Source organism: Phacochoerus africanus, chromosome 5 (genome assembly GCF_016906955.1).
Source record: "Phacochoerus africanus isolate WHEZ1 chromosome 5, ROS_Pafr_v1, whole genome shotgun sequence".
NCBI lineage: Eukaryota > Metazoa > Chordata > Mammalia > Artiodactyla > Suidae > Phacochoerus > Phacochoerus africanus.
Window position 1 is genome coordinate 38936603 of NC_062548.1, and position 17957 is coordinate 38954559.

General features: G+C 51.6%; 1 protein-coding gene across 2 annotated transcripts in view; it reads right to left on the minus strand.

The window, feature by feature from the left end:
* ABAT (4-aminobutyrate aminotransferase) overlaps positions 1-17957 on the minus strand; it is a 101426-nt gene that overhangs the window by 51259 nt on the left and 32210 nt on the right. The window contains exons 1-2 of one of the 2 annotated variants that reach the window (XM_047780536.1): positions 3955-4011; positions 912-1026 (exon numbers count right to left, since the gene is read on the minus strand). In XM_047780536.1, coding sequence (XP_047636492.1) covers positions 912-981 — 70 coding nt within the window. In that variant the 5' untranslated portion in view covers positions 982-1026; positions 3955-4011. Of the gene's footprint in view, positions 1-911; positions 1027-3954; positions 4012-17957 lie in introns of those variants that run through there. The other variant, XM_047780535.1, reaches the window with a different exon arrangement.

Sequence of the window (17957 nt, forward strand, 5' to 3'; positions counted from 1 at the left end):
GGCAGATGGGACCAACAATTAGGAGGACATGTGGTGACAACATGCACGGGGCTCAGGAAAGTGGGGACAGCCTGGGGGCAAAGGAGTCTAAAGGAGGCTACAGGGAGCCTCCCTCCCCAGAGCCTCCCTCCCCCAGAGCGGCTCAGAGGTAGGCTGGGAGGCATGCAGAGGAGAGAAGATGATAACACAGTGTCTGGAGCCCCATTCAGAGAAGCAGAGTCATACAAGGGGCTTCGTGACTCTGCTTCTCTGAGCCTCAGTTTTTTCAGCTGTCAAGTGGGATTCACTCAAGCCCTCCTCGTGCGACCCTAGGGAGGGAGGCCTCCTGAGATCTCGCGGGCAGGGCGCTCACTTGGCCGAGCTGCCTGAACCAGAGGCAGAGAGAGAGGGAAGCATCCGAGAGACGGCGCTGTGGACAGAATGAGCCGGAGCTGCTGGCCGGTGGCTGGGGGTAAGTGGAGGTGAGCAGCGGGCAGTGCCGGGTGGGACCTTCACGGGATGGGGCCTCCTGCCCAGTGCCCTTGAAGATCAAGTTGAACTACAAGGACTTTCGTCGTGTTCTCATTTCTTGGCAGTAAACCCAGCTCTGTTTCCCGCAACAGTCCCTGCCGGGGATGGCCTGGGCCCTTCTGGCTCCCGGGGCCACCAGCTCCGTGCAACCAGAGTGGCTCCAGGAGGCATCAGCTCCCTGCCCAGTGCAGAGCTGTCCCCCTGGGGACAGGAGCACAACATGGAGATGGGAGGGGTGGCTATGGGGACAGTTTTTATGGGGGCGGGTGGGACAGCGGCACTGGCTGGCGGGTCCCTTTATCCCTAGGGACTCTTCTGGACGCCAAATCCCCAGTCTGGACGGTGTCTCCCACTAGGACAGTTCTTGCCAAGACACCCTCCGCCCCGTCCCCCAGGCTTACCGGGCACCAGCAGGCAGTGCTTGTGGCGGAAGCTGCAGGCCAGCCTCCGGGTGAGCAACACGGAAGCCATGGTCTCCTCTGTCGCCAGCAGAGCCCCTCCTCACACGCTGCTGCCCTGAGAGAAACCGGAAACGCAGAGTCAGGCCAACAAAGACCATGCCCCTGATGGGCAAGTCTCCACGCCCCACCACTTCCCCACAAAGTGGGGGGTTTTCTAACATCAAATCCTCCGGAGTTCCCGTTGTGGCTCAGAGGTAATGAACCTGACTAGTGTCCATGAGGACGCAGGTTCAACGCCTGGGTTCCCTCAGTGGATTAAGGATCCGGCATTGCCGTGGGCTGTGGTGTAGGTCGTGGCTTGGATCTGGCATGGCTGTGGCTATGGTGTAGACCGGCAGCTGCAACTCCCATTTGACCCCTAGCCTGGGAACCTCCATATGCCACAGGTGCAGCTCTAAAACCAAAAAAAATTAAAAAAATAATAACATCAAATTATTTTGCTTTCACACAGAATATAGACTTTAAATGAAAGCCTGTGCACACGTGTTTTCATTCGACCTTGCAGCCAGGTAGGAATGTTATGCCCATTTTCTAGATGGAACAACAGAGATGGGAGTTGGCTTTGAGGCGAGCTGCAGGTAAGCTGACAGGCTCAGGGCATTGTCCACCTGGGACGAGCAAGGCAGGCCTGTGCTCTGCGGACGGAGGAAACCTCAGAGTGGACGTCATGGGGAAGCCGGGAGCTCCCTCAGCCCTGATCCCATTTGGAATATTGGCGGTTGGGCTTCTGGGAATCCTGCAGACCCAGAGGAGTGGCCCATTTTGTGGGGTGTACTTCTCCAGCCCCTCCAACCACCCTGGGTTTGGACTGAAAAGATTCCGGGGGCAGGCCCACTGTGCTCAGCAGATTAAGAATCTGACTAGTAGTACCCCTGGCCTTGCTCAGTGGGTTAAGAATCCAACTGTAGTGGCTCAGGTCATTGTGGAGTCGCCGCTTTGATCCCCTGGCCCAGAACTTCCATATACTGCAGGTGCAGCCATTAAAAAAAAAGAAAAAAGAAAAACCTACAACAATGCTATGTGGCCCCCATTTTGTGTGTGCGCGTGTGCTTTTTAGGGCCGCACCTGAGGCATATGGAATTTTCCAGGCTAGGGGTTGAACTGGAGCTGTAGCTGCTGGCCTACACCTCAGCCACACTAATGCGGGATCCAAACCATGTCTGTGGCCTACACCACAGCCTACGGCTATGCTGGGTCCCCAACCCGCTGAGAGAGGCCAGGGATCAAAACCGCATCCTCATGGATACTAGTCAGATTTTGTTTCTGCCGAGCCAGAACAGGAACTCCCTGTTAAATTTATTTTTTTTTGGCTGTGCTTACGAAGGTTCCAAGGCCAGGGGTTGAACCTGTGCCACAGCAACCAGAGCCACAGCAGTGACAGTGGCATATATCCTTCACCTGCTAAGCCACCAGAGAACTCCCTGTGGTCCCCCTTTGACAGATAAGAAAAGAGGCACAGAGAGGCTAATGGTGATATGAAAACAGAACTCAGCTGTCTGACGCCAGAGTCAGCAAACATCACCATCCACCATTCTCAGAAACTGCCCCCTCTGTCTACAGGGGTGCAGACCCAGCAGTTGTGTCTATTCCGAGTGACCCAGCCCCATCGGCCACAGATGACTGGACCTGCTGGGCCAGAGTCCTGGGAGTTGTGAGGCCTGTCACTTTCTATCTTGTGAGGGGAGCCAGCATTCAAACAGGGTCTTTTGATGGAGAGGAATGTGGCCTATGCACCAGACAGAAGCAGCCAGAGGAGAGAGACAGGGTTGGGGGGTGGTGGTCCTGGATTGGGGGTCCTCCCTGGCTCCATCTCAAGCCTGCAGCTCAGCTTGGCCGTGAGTGTAGCACTCACTGCTGAGCCTGCTGGGGGCGGTGGGATTTGGGGGAGGGAATCAGAACCCTCCCTGGGGGGAGGGGAGTGAGTGGGTGGGGGCAGGGCAGAGCTGGGAGTGTGAGGCTCAGAGAGGTCCCTTCACAGTATTAGGATGAGGAGGGAAGGGTTTCCATTCTAATGGCGCCTTGGTAAGAACGTCCAGAAATCTCCCCGCTCCCCCCTTTTTTTGGCTTGCTTGCATTACTCGGAGTGGGTTTCTGTTGCTTGCAAACAGAATCCTAGCGAATAGCACGATTCAAGCCTCAGAGCCCCACGTCTTGGGAGTGCCCTGGGAGTGCCAGTGCCTCTTGTATCCAGCACTGTAGGTGCAGCAAGGCCCCAATGGGGAGCAAGGGTAAAGGCTTCTGGGCCAGCAAACCTTCTCTCCCCACGGGGGAGGGGGGTTCCTCCAGGGTGGGAGGCACTGTTCTGAAGGGTATTTTGCCCTTCAATCCGCTCAACCCCCCATCGCGTAGGGGCTCTCCCCCTTTCAGAGACAGGAGATAGAAGCTCGGGGTGGCAGGGGCAGGTATGGTATTGGGCCTTGGTCATAGGATTGCCTGGGACTGCTTGGTCCCAAACCCTCACTTCTTCTCATGACAACATCGATGAATTCCGTGGATGACAAAACACCCAACTGTAGAAGCAACCGGGCTTGATGAATACAAATGATCTACTCAGAGAGGAAAGTTCGTGGCTTTTCACCAGAGAAAATATCATGGAGCAAAGCCTGCGCTTGTAAAGTGTGACCATAAATTAACCAAGAAACCATATCCTTTCCTTGATAACTCAGTGGCTTTTTTGATCTGTTCCAGAAGAGCCAACTCAATGTGAGCCTTTTAATTTAGCAGCACCTTTAACTAGTTAGTGAGAACGGTTGCTGTCTCTCATTTAAAACCATTTGTCTCAAACAGGAGCACTTAAGACTCCACGCAATTCAATTTCCATGAGACATGTTTTTGAAAAGGCGAGAATCTCAAAGAGCGCCAATATTACCATTTGAATGCTCTGCAAGAGTACAAGTCACACCCGCACACTTTCAATTGTAAAATGTCACATTGGGAAATATAGCTCGTGGTGACATTTCAGTGGCCTGCAGTGGAAACTGACCTTATAACGAACCTTGATCTCCAGAGACATTAATTCTTAGCACCATATATGTCCAACAATCAGAAGAGGGAGTGTCATGCATTCACTTTCTCTGGCCCACGAATTCCATCAACAAAATGAATTAGGCACCTGTTTCAGGCCAGGCACTGCATTCTTTAGACAGAGGAGAAAACAGAGATGGATAACAGCTTCTTTCTGAAGCTCGTTAGTGTCGGAAGAATGAAGGGGGGAAAATGGGAGAATTTAATGTAGTAGCTGCTTTACCCATCATGTCAATAAATTCTGAAAATAACCTGGCAAGACATGTACGTGGAAATCTTTCTAATTTACTGTCAATGACTAATTCTGTATAAAGACAGAATGGGATCCTGTCTTTTGCTGGCAGAAGCAAGGTGCCAGGGGAAGAGATAAATTAATTCGGGGGTGGGGGTTGTGACGTCATTGGGGGGCGTCACCCGAGCTGCACCTTGAAAGGCTGCGAGATTTTCAGAAGCCACAGGGGAGGTAAGGCCTGAGCAAATGCTGGGAGTGTGAAAGGATGTGGAATGGCCAGGGATTCGGGCATGAACTCAGAGCAGCGGAAGGGACGATGAGGGGCAGGATCGACTGATCATGAGAGCGAACCCTCTGGAGACCCTCCCAAGGAGGGAGGAGGGTGCCAGCTGCTCTAATCTGATCCACAAGGATCCTGTTCAGCCAAGTCCCAGAGGGCAGGGAGGGACCAGATACTTGGCTGGGGTCATTGCTGAGCTGGGGAGGGGGGCTTCCTAGGGTGAGCTGAGAGGAGGGCACCAACGACGGGCATCAACGGTGGGAGTTGATGCGGAGGAAAAAGCTAGGGACCAGCTCCTAACGCCCCAGCTTTAGAGCTAGTGTGGCCTTGAAGAACTATGGGCTCCTTCGCAGGGATGGACCTAGAAACTCTGATACTAAGTGAAGTTAGTCAGTGAAAGACAAACATCACATGGTATCACTAATACAGAGAATCTAAAAAAAAAGGATACAAATGAACTTATTTGCAGAACAGAAACAGAATCACAGACTGTGAAAACCTTCTGGTTACCAAAGGGGACAGGTGGGGGGTGTTGGGAGGGATGGACTGGGGGTTTGGGACTGGCACATGCACATGGAGGTCTATGGAACGACTGGCCAATGTGGACCTGCTGTAGAGCACAGGGAACTCTATGCAATATTCTGTGATAATCTCTGTGGGAAAAGAATCTGAAAGAGAATGGATGTGTGTATACATATTAAACGAATCGCTTTGTCGTACAGTAGCTTCATCACAACCTTGTAAACCAACTATAGGTCAATAAAACTTGATTGTGTGTGCCTGTTTAAAAAAAAAAAGAAAAGATTTACGGGCTCCTCAAACGGTGAAATACAGAATTACCATTTGGCCAGAGCATTTCTGCTAAGTATATACCCAAGAAACTTGAAAACAGGAACAAATACATGAAGACGCATATTCACAGCCGCACAACTCACAATCACCAAAAAGTAGAAGCCCCCGCAACGTCCATGGATGGAGGAGCATATGAACACACTGGGGTCTGTTCCTCCACCGGAGCATTATTCAAATATTAGAAAAAGGAAAGAAGCACAGACACATGTTGCAACGTGGATGAGCCTCGAAAACATTATGGTAAGTGCAAGGATCCAGACATAAAAGGACATGATTGGAAGAGTCTGTTGATACATGAAACTTCAGATAAGTAAACCCAAAGACAAAGAAAACAGAGCAGGGCTGACCACAGGGTGGGACGAGACCATTAAGGGATGCGGGTTTCCATGGGGGGGCGGGAAGTTCTGGAACCAGACAGTGGTGATGGTTGCCCAATGTGGTCTGTGCATGAAAAGGCACTGAAGTGTTCACTTAAAACGGCTGACAGTTACCTTTGTTACATGAATTTGACCTCGGTAAAAAAGAGAACTGTCCAGTGACCTCTCCTCTTTGACAGAGGAGAGAAAGGGCAAGCGAAGGGTTAGAGAAGAATGACCCACTCTGATCACAGAGGCCGCGTCTGAATTCCTGCCGCTACGGGCTGTGTGAGCCCAAGTTTTCGTTTGACCTTGGGGTTGAAACTGGCTGCTTCATTCATTCACTCAGGAAATGTCCCCATGCCCCCGTGATACTCCAGGCACCGCGTGTAGGCACTCTGATGAAATGCTGAACAAGACTCAGATGAAAAAGAGCCGTGTAACTTGGTCCCCATGCTGTACAGCGGGAAATAAATTAAAAAAAAAAAAAAAAAAAAGCCGTGATTGGAGTTCCTGTGGTGGCTCAGTGCTAACGAACCCAACTAGTATCCAGGAGGATGAAGGTTCAATCCCTGGCCTTGCTCAGTGGGTTAAGGGTCCAGCGTTGCCATGCGCTGTTAGGTCACAGACACAGCTGGCATCCCAGATCCTGCATTGCTGTGGCTGTGGTGTAGGCCAGCAGCTGCAGCTCCCATTCCACCCCTAGCCTGGGAACTTCCATATGCCTTGAGTGCAGCCCTAAACACACACACACACACACACACACACACACACACCCAAAAGATATGCACCCTAACAGACAGTACAGATATGCATGCTGTGCACGGAGCTGGCATCCAGCCTGGGCTTCAGGCTATAAAGCTTGGGTCAAAACCATCACCCTGTCTCTCTTAGGGAATTTTCTCACAGTGGGGTCAACGAAAACTCTCTGAGCCTCAGTTCTCTTATTTGTGAAAAGGGGAGCGTGCTGTCCGTCCAGGGAATTAGATTATGGCAATCACTGGCTGTCAGACTTTGGAGTGACTCTGCTCCCGAACTGCTCCTCTCGTTCACATTCTCTGCTGCTGATGCAGCCATGGATTCCAGACCTCTGCTGTCTGAGATTCCTGGAAGTTTCTGGGGTCACTGAGGAGAGGGGCCAGGAGACAGGCAGACTCTCCCTGTGGACTTGCTCTGGGGCTCCTCTGGGGCAAGCTGGCCACAAAGGAGGCTCCCTTCCCCTGCAGAGGGCTGGGTGCCCAGGGGTCTTGCTGGGGGCCAGTCCTAAAGGGCTCTGGTGCAAGCTGCCCCGCCTTTGGCCTGGAGGAGCAAAGGCATCCTGGGGTGGGGGTTTCAAGGCTCTCTCTCTCTCTCTCTCTCTCTCTGGCTCTCCTTCTATCTGTCTTCTAATTGGTCTCTGATTTTTTTTTTTTTTTTTGGTCTTTTTAAGGCCTCACTTGCAGCATGTGGAAGTTCCTAGGCTGGGGTGGAATCACTGGCCTACACCACAGCCACAGCAACATCAGGTCCAAGCCCATCTGCGACATACACCACAGCTCATGGCAATGCCAGATCCTTAACCCAAGGCCAGGGATCATGCTCATGTCCTCATGGATACTAGTTGGGTTCATTACCGCTGGCCGAGCCACACTGGGAACTCAGGTCTCTGATTTTTTAAAAGGATAACTCATCTCACATCACTGTTCTGCCTAAAACCCTCTGGTCACACGTAGAAAGATGCCAACCCTGAGAGGGTGGGGATTGAGTTTTCCCTGTTCACCAGGTACTCAAAGCTCTCAGCATAGCTCCTGCACTCAACGCATCTCAGCTGTGACAGGGGGACAGTCACCTGCTCCTTTTAAGGTAGATCTGAGGACTCATAGTTAAAATTAGTGAGCAGGTCTGAAGTTTGCATTAAAACAACAATTTGCCAATACCCCCCTCCTCTCAATCTGAAGTCCCCGTGTCACTAGCTGTCCAGCATAGCCAGGACAAGGAACCAAAGCCACATCCCGCTCCTGCCTCAATTTCCTCAACTGTAAAATGTGGGTGTTGGACGGCATTGTTTCCAAGGCCCCTTCTGACCCTGAGAAGCATCTGTCGAGCAGTTTACTGAGAAGCCCCTGCAGCACAGCTTCCCACCCCCAGTCCTACCCCAGCAGTGGGACCCGCATCGCCCTGCCAAGCTCTCTGCAACCTGCAGCGCATCTGGAAAAAGGAGCGGTGGCTTGAGAGATGCTGGGTCGGAGGGGGAGCTTTCGGAGCACTGGTACACGCGAGGCTTGGGGCCAAGAAGAAATCCCAGACTCATGGAACCCGGGCTGGCTGCTGGCGCCCCGCCCCGGTCCCTGAAATCCCGTGTGCCCCTGCGTTTTCCAAACCTCTTCACAGCACAGTACTTCTTGCTCACATTCATCATCTCCTATAACATGTAATCACTTACTGTACTGCTTCTCTTTGTCTTTTGCTTTTTTAGGGCTGCACCTGTGGCATATGGAGGTTCCCAGGCTAGGGGTTAAGTTGGAGCTGCAGCTGCTGGCCTACATCACAGCCACAGCAACGCCAGATCCAAGCCACATCCGCGACCTATGCTGCACCTTGTGGCAACGCTGGATCCTTAACTCACTAAGGAAGGCCAGGGATCAAACCCACATCCTCATAGACACTAGTTGGGTTCTTAACCTGCTGAGCCCCAGTGGGAACTCCTTAATGTATTTCTTGAAATCACCTTGCTCTTTAACATTTATGAAATTCTTTTCCTGCAGCCCTTACGAGTCACGCCCCAACCCCTGTCCCTGAAAGTTTCATTTGCTGCAAACAAAGGTGACCGGGGAAAGCAGGTAGTAAAACCAAGGCAGGCTGTTCCTTTAAAAGCTGGATAAGGTTGGGGCTGGCGTCTGGCAGCTATTAAACAGGTGTTAAAGGCGGGCCAGCCATCAGACAGGAAATTTTCTCCTTGATGAGATCAGAACCAAAAGAGAAATTTCAATCACTCAATCAATGAAATAGAATAGGAACCATCGGGGTACACGGCCGAGGGGGATGGTCTTTGTTTCAGACACGGAGCACCTATCACGAATGCTGTTTCTTATTGTGTGGTTCAGTGGAAACAAGCTGAAACCCTGGTCTCTCCAGATATGGGAGCCCGAGTTCCACCGGCCACTCCCTAGCCCCTTTCCTTTAATTAAAATGCTAATTAGTTCTCTCAGCTCCCTCTTATCTGCCGGGTGCATTTGGAGGGTGGGTTGGGCTGGGTGAAGGGAATGTTTAAATCAATACAGTGGAAGGAATTCAGGGGAAAGGGCAAAAAAAAAAAAAAATCTTCCTATTTGCTCTGGAGGGAGAATAAACGTCAAAGAGCTGGCTGTTCACCGCTCACCTGCTCTGGATGGACCTTCTGTATCACTTCAGGATCTGCCTTGGATGACAGGCTCGGAGGTCAAGGTCTAGAGCGCTCCACCTGCACGGATGTGACCTGGGCCTTGGTGAAGTTCCCCAGGCAGGGTTAGAACCACCTTCCTACAGGTTGGATGGTGGACCCTGTTCTGGATCCAGGTCTGCGGAGCCCCCTGATCCGTGGGAATGCTTTCCCATGTTGAAAGTTAAACATCCCAGGAGTTCTCCTGTGGCAGAGCGGGTTAAGGATCGGCATTGTCACTGCAGAGGCTTGGGTCACTGCCAGGGTGCGGGTTCGATCCCTCGCCCAGGAACTTCTCTACATGCTGTGGGCGTGGGCAACCAAACCGAACCAAACCCAAACCACCCAAACAGCCCAGAAATGAAAAAGAAGGGAAAGAGAAGACTGGGGTGGGGCCTTAGGGAGGTGGTGTGCAGGGCAGCCTCTTCTGCCTACTGTGTGACCTTGGGCAATGTAAGGAATCTCTCTGTGCCTCAGCTTCCCCCTCTGTACAGTGGGGCAATACCAACTGCACCTAACTCATGGACTAGCAGAGGGCGAACGTGGGACAGTCCCTGCTGTACCCCCTGCCCCAGAGCAATCACCGAATAAACAGTAAATACTCTGTGAATGCCCTGCCCTATCAAGGTGGGCTCATATCTCCACTGTGCTGCCTCCCAGGCCCCGTGAACACAAAGGCTTTGCATGTGTCACTGGCTAGAGCTGGATCCCGTGGGCCTCCCTGGGGCCCCAAAGATGCTCTTTCTCATTCTCCTATATGCTCTTGAGTCTGAGACAAAAGTGCTGGCAGAGGCTGGGGACATTCCTTTCCTGTCTGCACCCCTAGCCGGTGGCTTTTCTGTAGGCTCAGTGGGACACAATGACACCCTCAGCTAAGTGGGCTTCCATTGTCAAGGCTGGGGGTCGCCATGGCAACCAATGAAGCCAGAGCCCTGGCCGTTGCAGATGGTTAACAGGGCCTCATTCACGGGCTATGATGGTGGCCTTGGGACAGAAGGTTTTATCTCAGAGCTGGCTCTCCTCCTCCACCCCCAGCTCTGCAGCCTCCCCCCTGCCACCACCCCACCCCCACCCCTCCACTTTATTTGCAAAAACGAACCTTGGCCCCCCCTCCCTCCTCGAATTCATGATTTCCTAACCTGCCTCATGGAGTGTCACACAGTCGTCAGGGGCTTGTACAAGGAGAGAGGAATACTGTTTTTGGAAGCAGACAAGTGTCGACGCCTAAGATGGACTGATGGTGCATTTGAGAAAGTAACACAAGCCAGAATTTGGGTCCAAATGTGCTGTCTATCGGCTTGACGCCTCTGGGAAATGGCTCAGCTCCCCAAGGCTCAGTTTCCTTGTCTGAAAAATGGGGAGAATAAAACCTACCCATGTGGTTGAGAGGCATAGAATTTGGTTCTGGCCGCCTGAAGCCTGCGCGAGGCTGTGGACGGGGACACTCCTCCCAGGCCATGTGTGTTCTCAGTTTCCAAAGAACCCTCGACCTTCGAGGGAAGGCATTTCTTGTACAGCCTCAAGTGCTGTGAGCTTGAGGCTGAAGGTCCCACTTCCAGGAGACAGAAGCTGGTCTGCCCCAGCCTCTCCCATCCTCAGGCTTCTGCCTCCAGGTTCACCTGCCTGCCAGGCTCCACTAGGAAGGATGCGGTGAACGTAAGCCTCACACGCAGGGGGCAAGAACACCGTGTCTCCGGAACAGAGCAAAGGGAGAAAAGAACAGATATGCCTCAAATCCAAGCCCTCCGAACGGAAGAGACGGAGGCTCTGTGCTGGGGGCAGGAAATGTGTAGAAAGATGCAAAGGGCTGGGCTAGCTTGGATTTCCCACCCTACAAGGGAGCAGGAGCGAGAGAACAGAACCTGCGTTGGGAAGGGTGCTTGTACCAGAGCTGCAGAAGCTGACCCAGGCCCACGCACAGGTGTCTGTTGGCTCAGCCTCGCCAGTGTTAACGGGGCGCCTGTACTGAGTCTGCCTGCAGGTCCCTGCAGAGCAGGCACATGCCCTGCTCTGTCCTCGGGACCCAGCGGTCCCACATGGGGGGGCAGCCACAAACAGATAAGGTCACCCTGATGGGAGGACACATGCTTCAAAGAAACCACATCATTGTAAGGACTCCTGGAAGTGGGAAGTGTGAAGTATGCGAATACCACAGTGGTTAACAAACCAGGCCATTGATTTGCTTCCAAGTCAGCACCTTGGGCAACTTGGAAACACTTTTTTTTTTCTTTTTAGGGCCACAGGTGTGGCATATGGACATTCCCAGGCTAGGGGTCCAATTGGAGCTACAGCTGCCGGCCCACACCACAGCCACAGCAATTCGGGATCCTCAGCCCACCGAGCGAGGCCAGGGATCGAACCCACATCTTCATGGATACGAGTCAGGTTTGTTTCCTCTGAGCCATGACAAGAACTCCTGGGAACACTTTTTTGGTGATGTGAGTTCCGGTGTGTGCCTGACGGCATTCCAACAGTCCCTTGGAGATAACGGCTCAGTAACTCAAAGGATCTTGCATTTAAGTGCAATGCGGGCTCTGCTACGATTCCGAGAATGAACGCTTACTGTGCCACATGTCACCCGCACCATCTCACCTACTCCTGGAAGGCCAATACTCCTCTTCCCATCTTCCAGGTGAGGGAATAGGCACAGAGAGGTTCTGCCACTTGCACAAGGACACACAGCTGGAGCCGGGTTAGAACCAGGGCCAAGATCTGGGCACGAAGCCTGGTTGGTGGTTGCGGTCCTTACCCAGAAGCCTCATCCGTAACTGAGACCAATACACACCTCCTTTACGGGGACAAAACAACTCCACACCAACAGCTATCACTGTCTGCCGCCCTCCTGAAGGCCTGCATCTTGGCCACATACTCACTCCTAACCTCAGCCCACACCTGGCACTTTCCCTACACCCCAACTCCTTTTTTTATGTTTTCTTTTAAAAAAATTATTTATTTATCTAATGGCCTCACCAGCAGCATATGGAAGTTCCCAGGCCAGGGACTGAATCCGAGCCACAGGTGCAGCTGCAGCAACACTGGATCCTTAACCCGCTGCGCCAGGCCAGGGATCAAACCTGCACTTCTGCAGTGACCCTGCAGTCGGATTCTTAACGCACTGCACCACAGGGGGAACCGCTACACCCCAACTCTAGTCCCACAGTCTCTTCCGAGGTGCAGAGGCTCAAATTCCACGAGGAGCCCTATCCCGCCCTATGGCATGTGAGGTCCTTGCGGTTGGAGAAGTGGCATCTTTACAACTCCACGGAACTCAGGACAGCTCCAGGTAACAGAATGCTTACTGGATGTTTTATACAGCAATGTGTGACACAGAATTTGCCTACCTTTTCTTTCTTCTCTTTTTGCTTTGTAGGGTTTCATCCACAGAATATAGAGGTTCCCAGGCTAGGGGTCCAATGGGAGCCAATCCAGCCTACACCACAGCCACAGCAATGCAGGATCCAAGCCATGTCTGAGACCTACACCATAGCTCACAGCAACGCCGGATCCTTAACCCACTGAGCGAGGCCAGGGACGGAACCTGCAGCCTCATGGTTCCCAGATGGATTCGTTTCTGCTGTGCCATGACGGGAACTCCCGTTGCCTACCTTTTCCTGCTTCCTAATTCTTCCAGCCAACTCTTTAAACATTTTGGTGCAGGACAGACATCGAAGGGGAGAGGGAGGTCCAAGAACAGAGTAAAGAAAAGGCCCTCAACTCATTGCCTTCGGAACCAATCAATCAAGCAGGCTCTCCCCTTGCTGCTGATGTAGCACCATGGCTGTCAATCCCATGATGGCCCTTCTGGGTGGGCCAGATCCTCAGGGCAGCTTTATTCCCTGCTCGCCCCCCACCTGGCGGGTGTCTGAGACATTTGATGAAATCTGTCCGTTTAGGGAGTCTTCCCCCGGGACCGTGGAGGGCACACGGCTGAAGCCCCTGACCCTACGGCTCCCAACTCCTGGTTTGGCTTCTTTATAGATAGGAGTGGGGACCCAAGGACAAAACTTGGCACGAAAGAAAGAGCTGGAACATGAACTGGGGAGGAGGGCTGATCACAGATGCTGAGGATTATCGACGTGCAAGGCTGGAAAGCGTGTCACTTGAGTGCGAAACATGAACCGCTCCCCCGGGGCTTTGTCCACACACAGAATCACACATTCGGACTCAGTAACACTGGGAGGGAATGTAACCCCGGCCACATCCTCCAGCCCACCCAGGGGTCCCCACACCCCCCTCTCATCAGTAGCTGTTCTCCAACTTCCCTCCAGAAAAGGCCTCCATTTTATGGCTCTTTGATACTTTTAGGGAAACAAATTCCCTAAGGAACAAACACACATCTCTAAAAGGATACCTCGTGAGACACAAAACCCCCAGCCAACCTCCAGGCAAAAAGACAGGGTTGCGGGAACAGTTTGAAGGCTTTAAATGGAAACCATCTTATTTTTCCACCTGGAACGGCTGACTCAGAGGCTCTCTCACTTGAATAGGCCTTGGCCCCCCCGCTCCTCCCAGGATAAAGCCCAGCTGCTTGGCTGGGCACCTGTCCCCCAGGCCCCGTATGACACTGACCTGCACACACTCTGTTCTTTCCTGCCTCCAGGTCGTCACCCACAAGGTCATGTCTGTTGGAATGGCCTCTCTGCCCCCGACCCTCTGTGGATATTCCCTTAACTCTTGTCCACCTGCTCAGAGTGGCCATCTCCGGCCATCTACCCCAAGAAACCTTCCTGACTCTTGATTCAGGGTTAGATGCTACTTACCTCTATTTCTTCAGCAGTCATTCCTCTTTTTTTTCTTTTCTTTTCTTTTTTTTTTTTTTTTTTGACTTTTCAAGGCCACACTCACAGTATATGGAAGTTACCAGGCTAGGGGTCCAATCGGAGCTGTAGCCGCCAGCCTACACCACAGCCACAGCAACGCAAGATCCGAACCACATTTGCGACCTACACCACAGCTCATGGCAACACTGAATCCTTAACCCACTGGATGAGGCCAGGGATCAAACCCATGTCCTCATGGATACTAATTACGTTTGTTACTGCTGAGCCACAACGGAACTGCCGCCTCCTGCCCCCCTTTTTATTTTATTTTTATTTTTATTTTTTTTTGCTATTTCTTGGGCCGCTCCCGCGGCATATGGAGGTTCCCAGGCTAGGGGTTGAATCGGAGCTGTAGCCACTGGCCTACACCACGGCAACACAGGATCAGAGCCGCGTCTGCGACCCACACCACAGCTCACGTCAACGCCAGATCCTCAACCCACTGAGCAAGGCCAGGGACTGAACCCACAACCTCATGGTTCCTAGTCGGATTTGTTAACCACTGCGCCACGACGGGAACTCCTCCCCCCTTTTAAATATAAACTTTCAAACACACAAGACAAACGGCTATACCTACCACCTAGTTCCAACAGTCAACACTCTCATGTTTAGACAAGTCAGATTTTTTTTTTGTCTTTTTAGGGCCACACCTGTGACATATGGAGGTTCCCAGGCTAGGGGTCAAATCAGAGCCACAGCTGCCGGCCTACACCACAGTCACGGCCACGCCAGACCCGAGCCGCGTCTGCGATCTACACCACAGCTCTCGGCAACGCTGGATCCTTAACCCACTGATCGAGGCCAGGGATCCAACCCCTCATGGTTCCTAGTTGGGTTCCTTTAACCACTGAGCCGTGACGGGAACGCCTTTTTTTTTTTTTTCCTTTTTTTGGCTGTGGCAAGCAGCAGCTTGAAGTGGGATCTCAGTTCCCAGACCAGGGATATTTTTTTCAAGTAGAGTTGATTTCCAGTGTTGTGCCAATGTCTGCTGTACAGCACAGTGAGCCAGTCATACATACACATACACTCCTCTTATATTTTCTTCCATCATGTTCTATCCCAAGTGATTGGACAGAGCTCCCTGGGCTGTACAGCAGGACCTCATTGCTTATCCACTCTAAATGGAATAGTTTGCATCTACTGACGCCCACCTCCCAGTCCATCCCACTCCCCCCCGACCCCGGCAACCACAAGTCTGTTTCTTTTCTGTAGACAGGTTCATTTGTGCCACATTTTAGATTCCACATATAAGTGATATCATATGGTATCCGTCTTTCTTGTCCTGACTTGCTCCAGACCAGGGATTGAACCCAGGCTGCAGCAGTGAAAGAGCCACGTCTTAACCACTAGGCCACCAGGGAACTCCCTAGAATTATACACATACTCTTTTCCTGTTCACCTATAATGTGACAATCTGTTCACATCTCTGACTCTGCATTTGGCTTGTGAAATTCATGTTTTCATTCATTCATTCATGGGTCCGGCGTCAGGCGCTGCTATTTCCTGATCGCTACCCCCTGAAGACTCAACACTAAGGATCCAGGTGGCAGTGGTGGGACCAGAAGAAGAGATGGGCAATGAGTAACCAAACAGGATCAGGTCACATTGTGATGAGGGCCATCGGCATAACCTGACAGCCAGCGACCCCCAGCATGTCCCGAAGCATCGACACCACATCACATGCAGAGACAGCTCAGCAAACTGTGCACGACGGGAGCTGCTCCAGGCACAGGGTCCTGCCGAGGCAGCCTGGGTTCTGTGGTCACTACGGTGATGTCCTTCCTTCCTGTCCACCTCCTTGGAAGGGGGATGAAGGAAGGGAACCGGCATGACTGAGGAGCCCCCCCACCCTGCTCAGGACTGAGATGACCCCCACCAGGCCCTGACCCCCCCCAGTCTGCTCTCAGGATGACTTTTCAAGTGTGCAGGACATCTGGTTCACAAGACCAAAGAGCCAGGAATGAACACTCCCCATCTGGGTTCTTTCTTGGATCACTCTGAGGAGTCACCCCTATAATATTAAGGTGGGGAAGCAACACAAAACAAACTTTGGAGGCTCTGGTGAGCGCGCGGGCTTATGGGCTCTGCCTGAACAGGTGTATGCTTCCTCAAAGGGCTTTACAGGGCACCTGAGTCACTGGTTTGCAGGCAAGTCATGGAGGGCAGTTCTGCTGGGAAGAGGTGGGATAAGCAGGCACGCCCTGACCCCCACCCCGCCAAGACCTCGGAGTACTCACGAGGGGCCACCTGCCCAAGAGGGCAGCTCTAGAAAGCAAGCCAACACTGAGTGCGGAAGAAGAAAACCCTCTGGTTTATCCATCACTAGCTGAGGCAGGGGTGCTGAGATTAAAAGAACAAAAATAACAGCAAGAGCAGCAACAAATATTCAGCAGTCACTTACTCTGGGCCAAACCCTGTTTTAAGCTTTTACATATAGCAGTGCCTTTAGCTTTTATTTTTACATTGAAATGTAGTTGATTTACAGTTGTTGTGTTAGTTTCTGGTGTCCAGCAAAGTGATTCAGATATATATACATATATGTGTGTGTGTGTGTATAAAATAACATGTATGTATTATATATATATATTTCCATTTTATTACAGTATATTGAATATAGTTCTCTGTGCTATATAGTAGGACTTTGTTGTTTGTGCCTTTCATTTTAATTAATTGATTAATTTATTTTTGGCTGTGCTCAAAATAAATTCCTGGGCCAGGGATCAAACTTGAGCCACAGCAGTGACAACGCTGGATCCTTAACCAGCTGAGCCACCAGGGAATGCCTAACTTTTAGAACAATCCTCTGAAGTAGTAACAATTATTATCCTCTCCTACCAACAAAATTAAAATAAGGAGTTCCCGCTGTGGTGCAATGGGAGCAGCAGCGTCTCTGGAGTGCTGGGACGCAGGTTCGATCCCCGGCCTGGCACAGTAGGTTAAGGATCTGGTGTTGCCATAGGTCACAGCTGTAGCTGGGATCTGAGCCCTGGCCTGGGAACTCCAAATACTGCGAAGTAGCCAAAAAGATTTTAAAAAATTGTTTTTAATTTAAAAAATAAAAATAAAACGGGAGGAGGTGGGAAATGGAAGCACAGAGAGGTTAAGTCACTTGCCCAACAACACACAGCCACTACGTAGGTGAACCAGGATACAAACCCAGGCTGGCTCTAGATCCAGTGCTTGTAACCTCTGCCCCACAGTAAAGAGGTGAGGTCGCTCACACTGGGACTGGCAATGTGCAAGACTGCTGAGTTATCCTTAGGAATGTCACAAGAAGGGTGGCAGTGGAAGAGGGGCATCACGTGGGTTTTGGCTGGGGCTTGAATCTGGCTCTACCTCTGTTTTCTCAACTGGAAAATGGGTATGATAGAGCCCGCCCACCCTGAGGCTGCTCTGATGATGAAAAGAGGCAATCCACGTACAGAGCTAGGCGGCATGCCCAGCACGTGGTGGGCCCTCCAACTTTTTCAAACCTGCGGAAAAGTTGCAAGCATGGCTCAAGAGCCACCTGTGATCCTGGAACCACCAACTGTGAATCCTTGGCCACAGGGTACCCATCCCATCTGCCCATCAATCTATGCGTGTTTTATCGATCTTGGGAGATCTCTGAGAGATGGTTGCAGACACGGTGATAAGTCATCTCCTAATCCTTCAGCCTGTGTCTCCTAAGAGCATAGATCTTCTCTACTGAACCTCAGCACACATGTTCTGAGGCACGCGACACTTCCCCTTCAGGAAACTGATCACTGATATAACAGTATTATCCAGTATAATCGATACTCAAATTCCCCTGTGCATCCCCCAAAATGTCTTTGGTGGCTGTTTCTGTTTTCCACCCCAGGATTACTCATCAGGGCTCTTGTGGGCAAGGCTCTTTCGTCTCTTTTCAACCTGGAACCACTGCTCAGCCATTTTGCCTTTCACGCCACTGATGCTCTAAGAGTTCAGGCCAGTTGCTTTGAGTGCATTTCGTCTTAATTGATTTCTCTTTAAGTCCTTGAAACCTAAACTGTAGGTCATGGGCA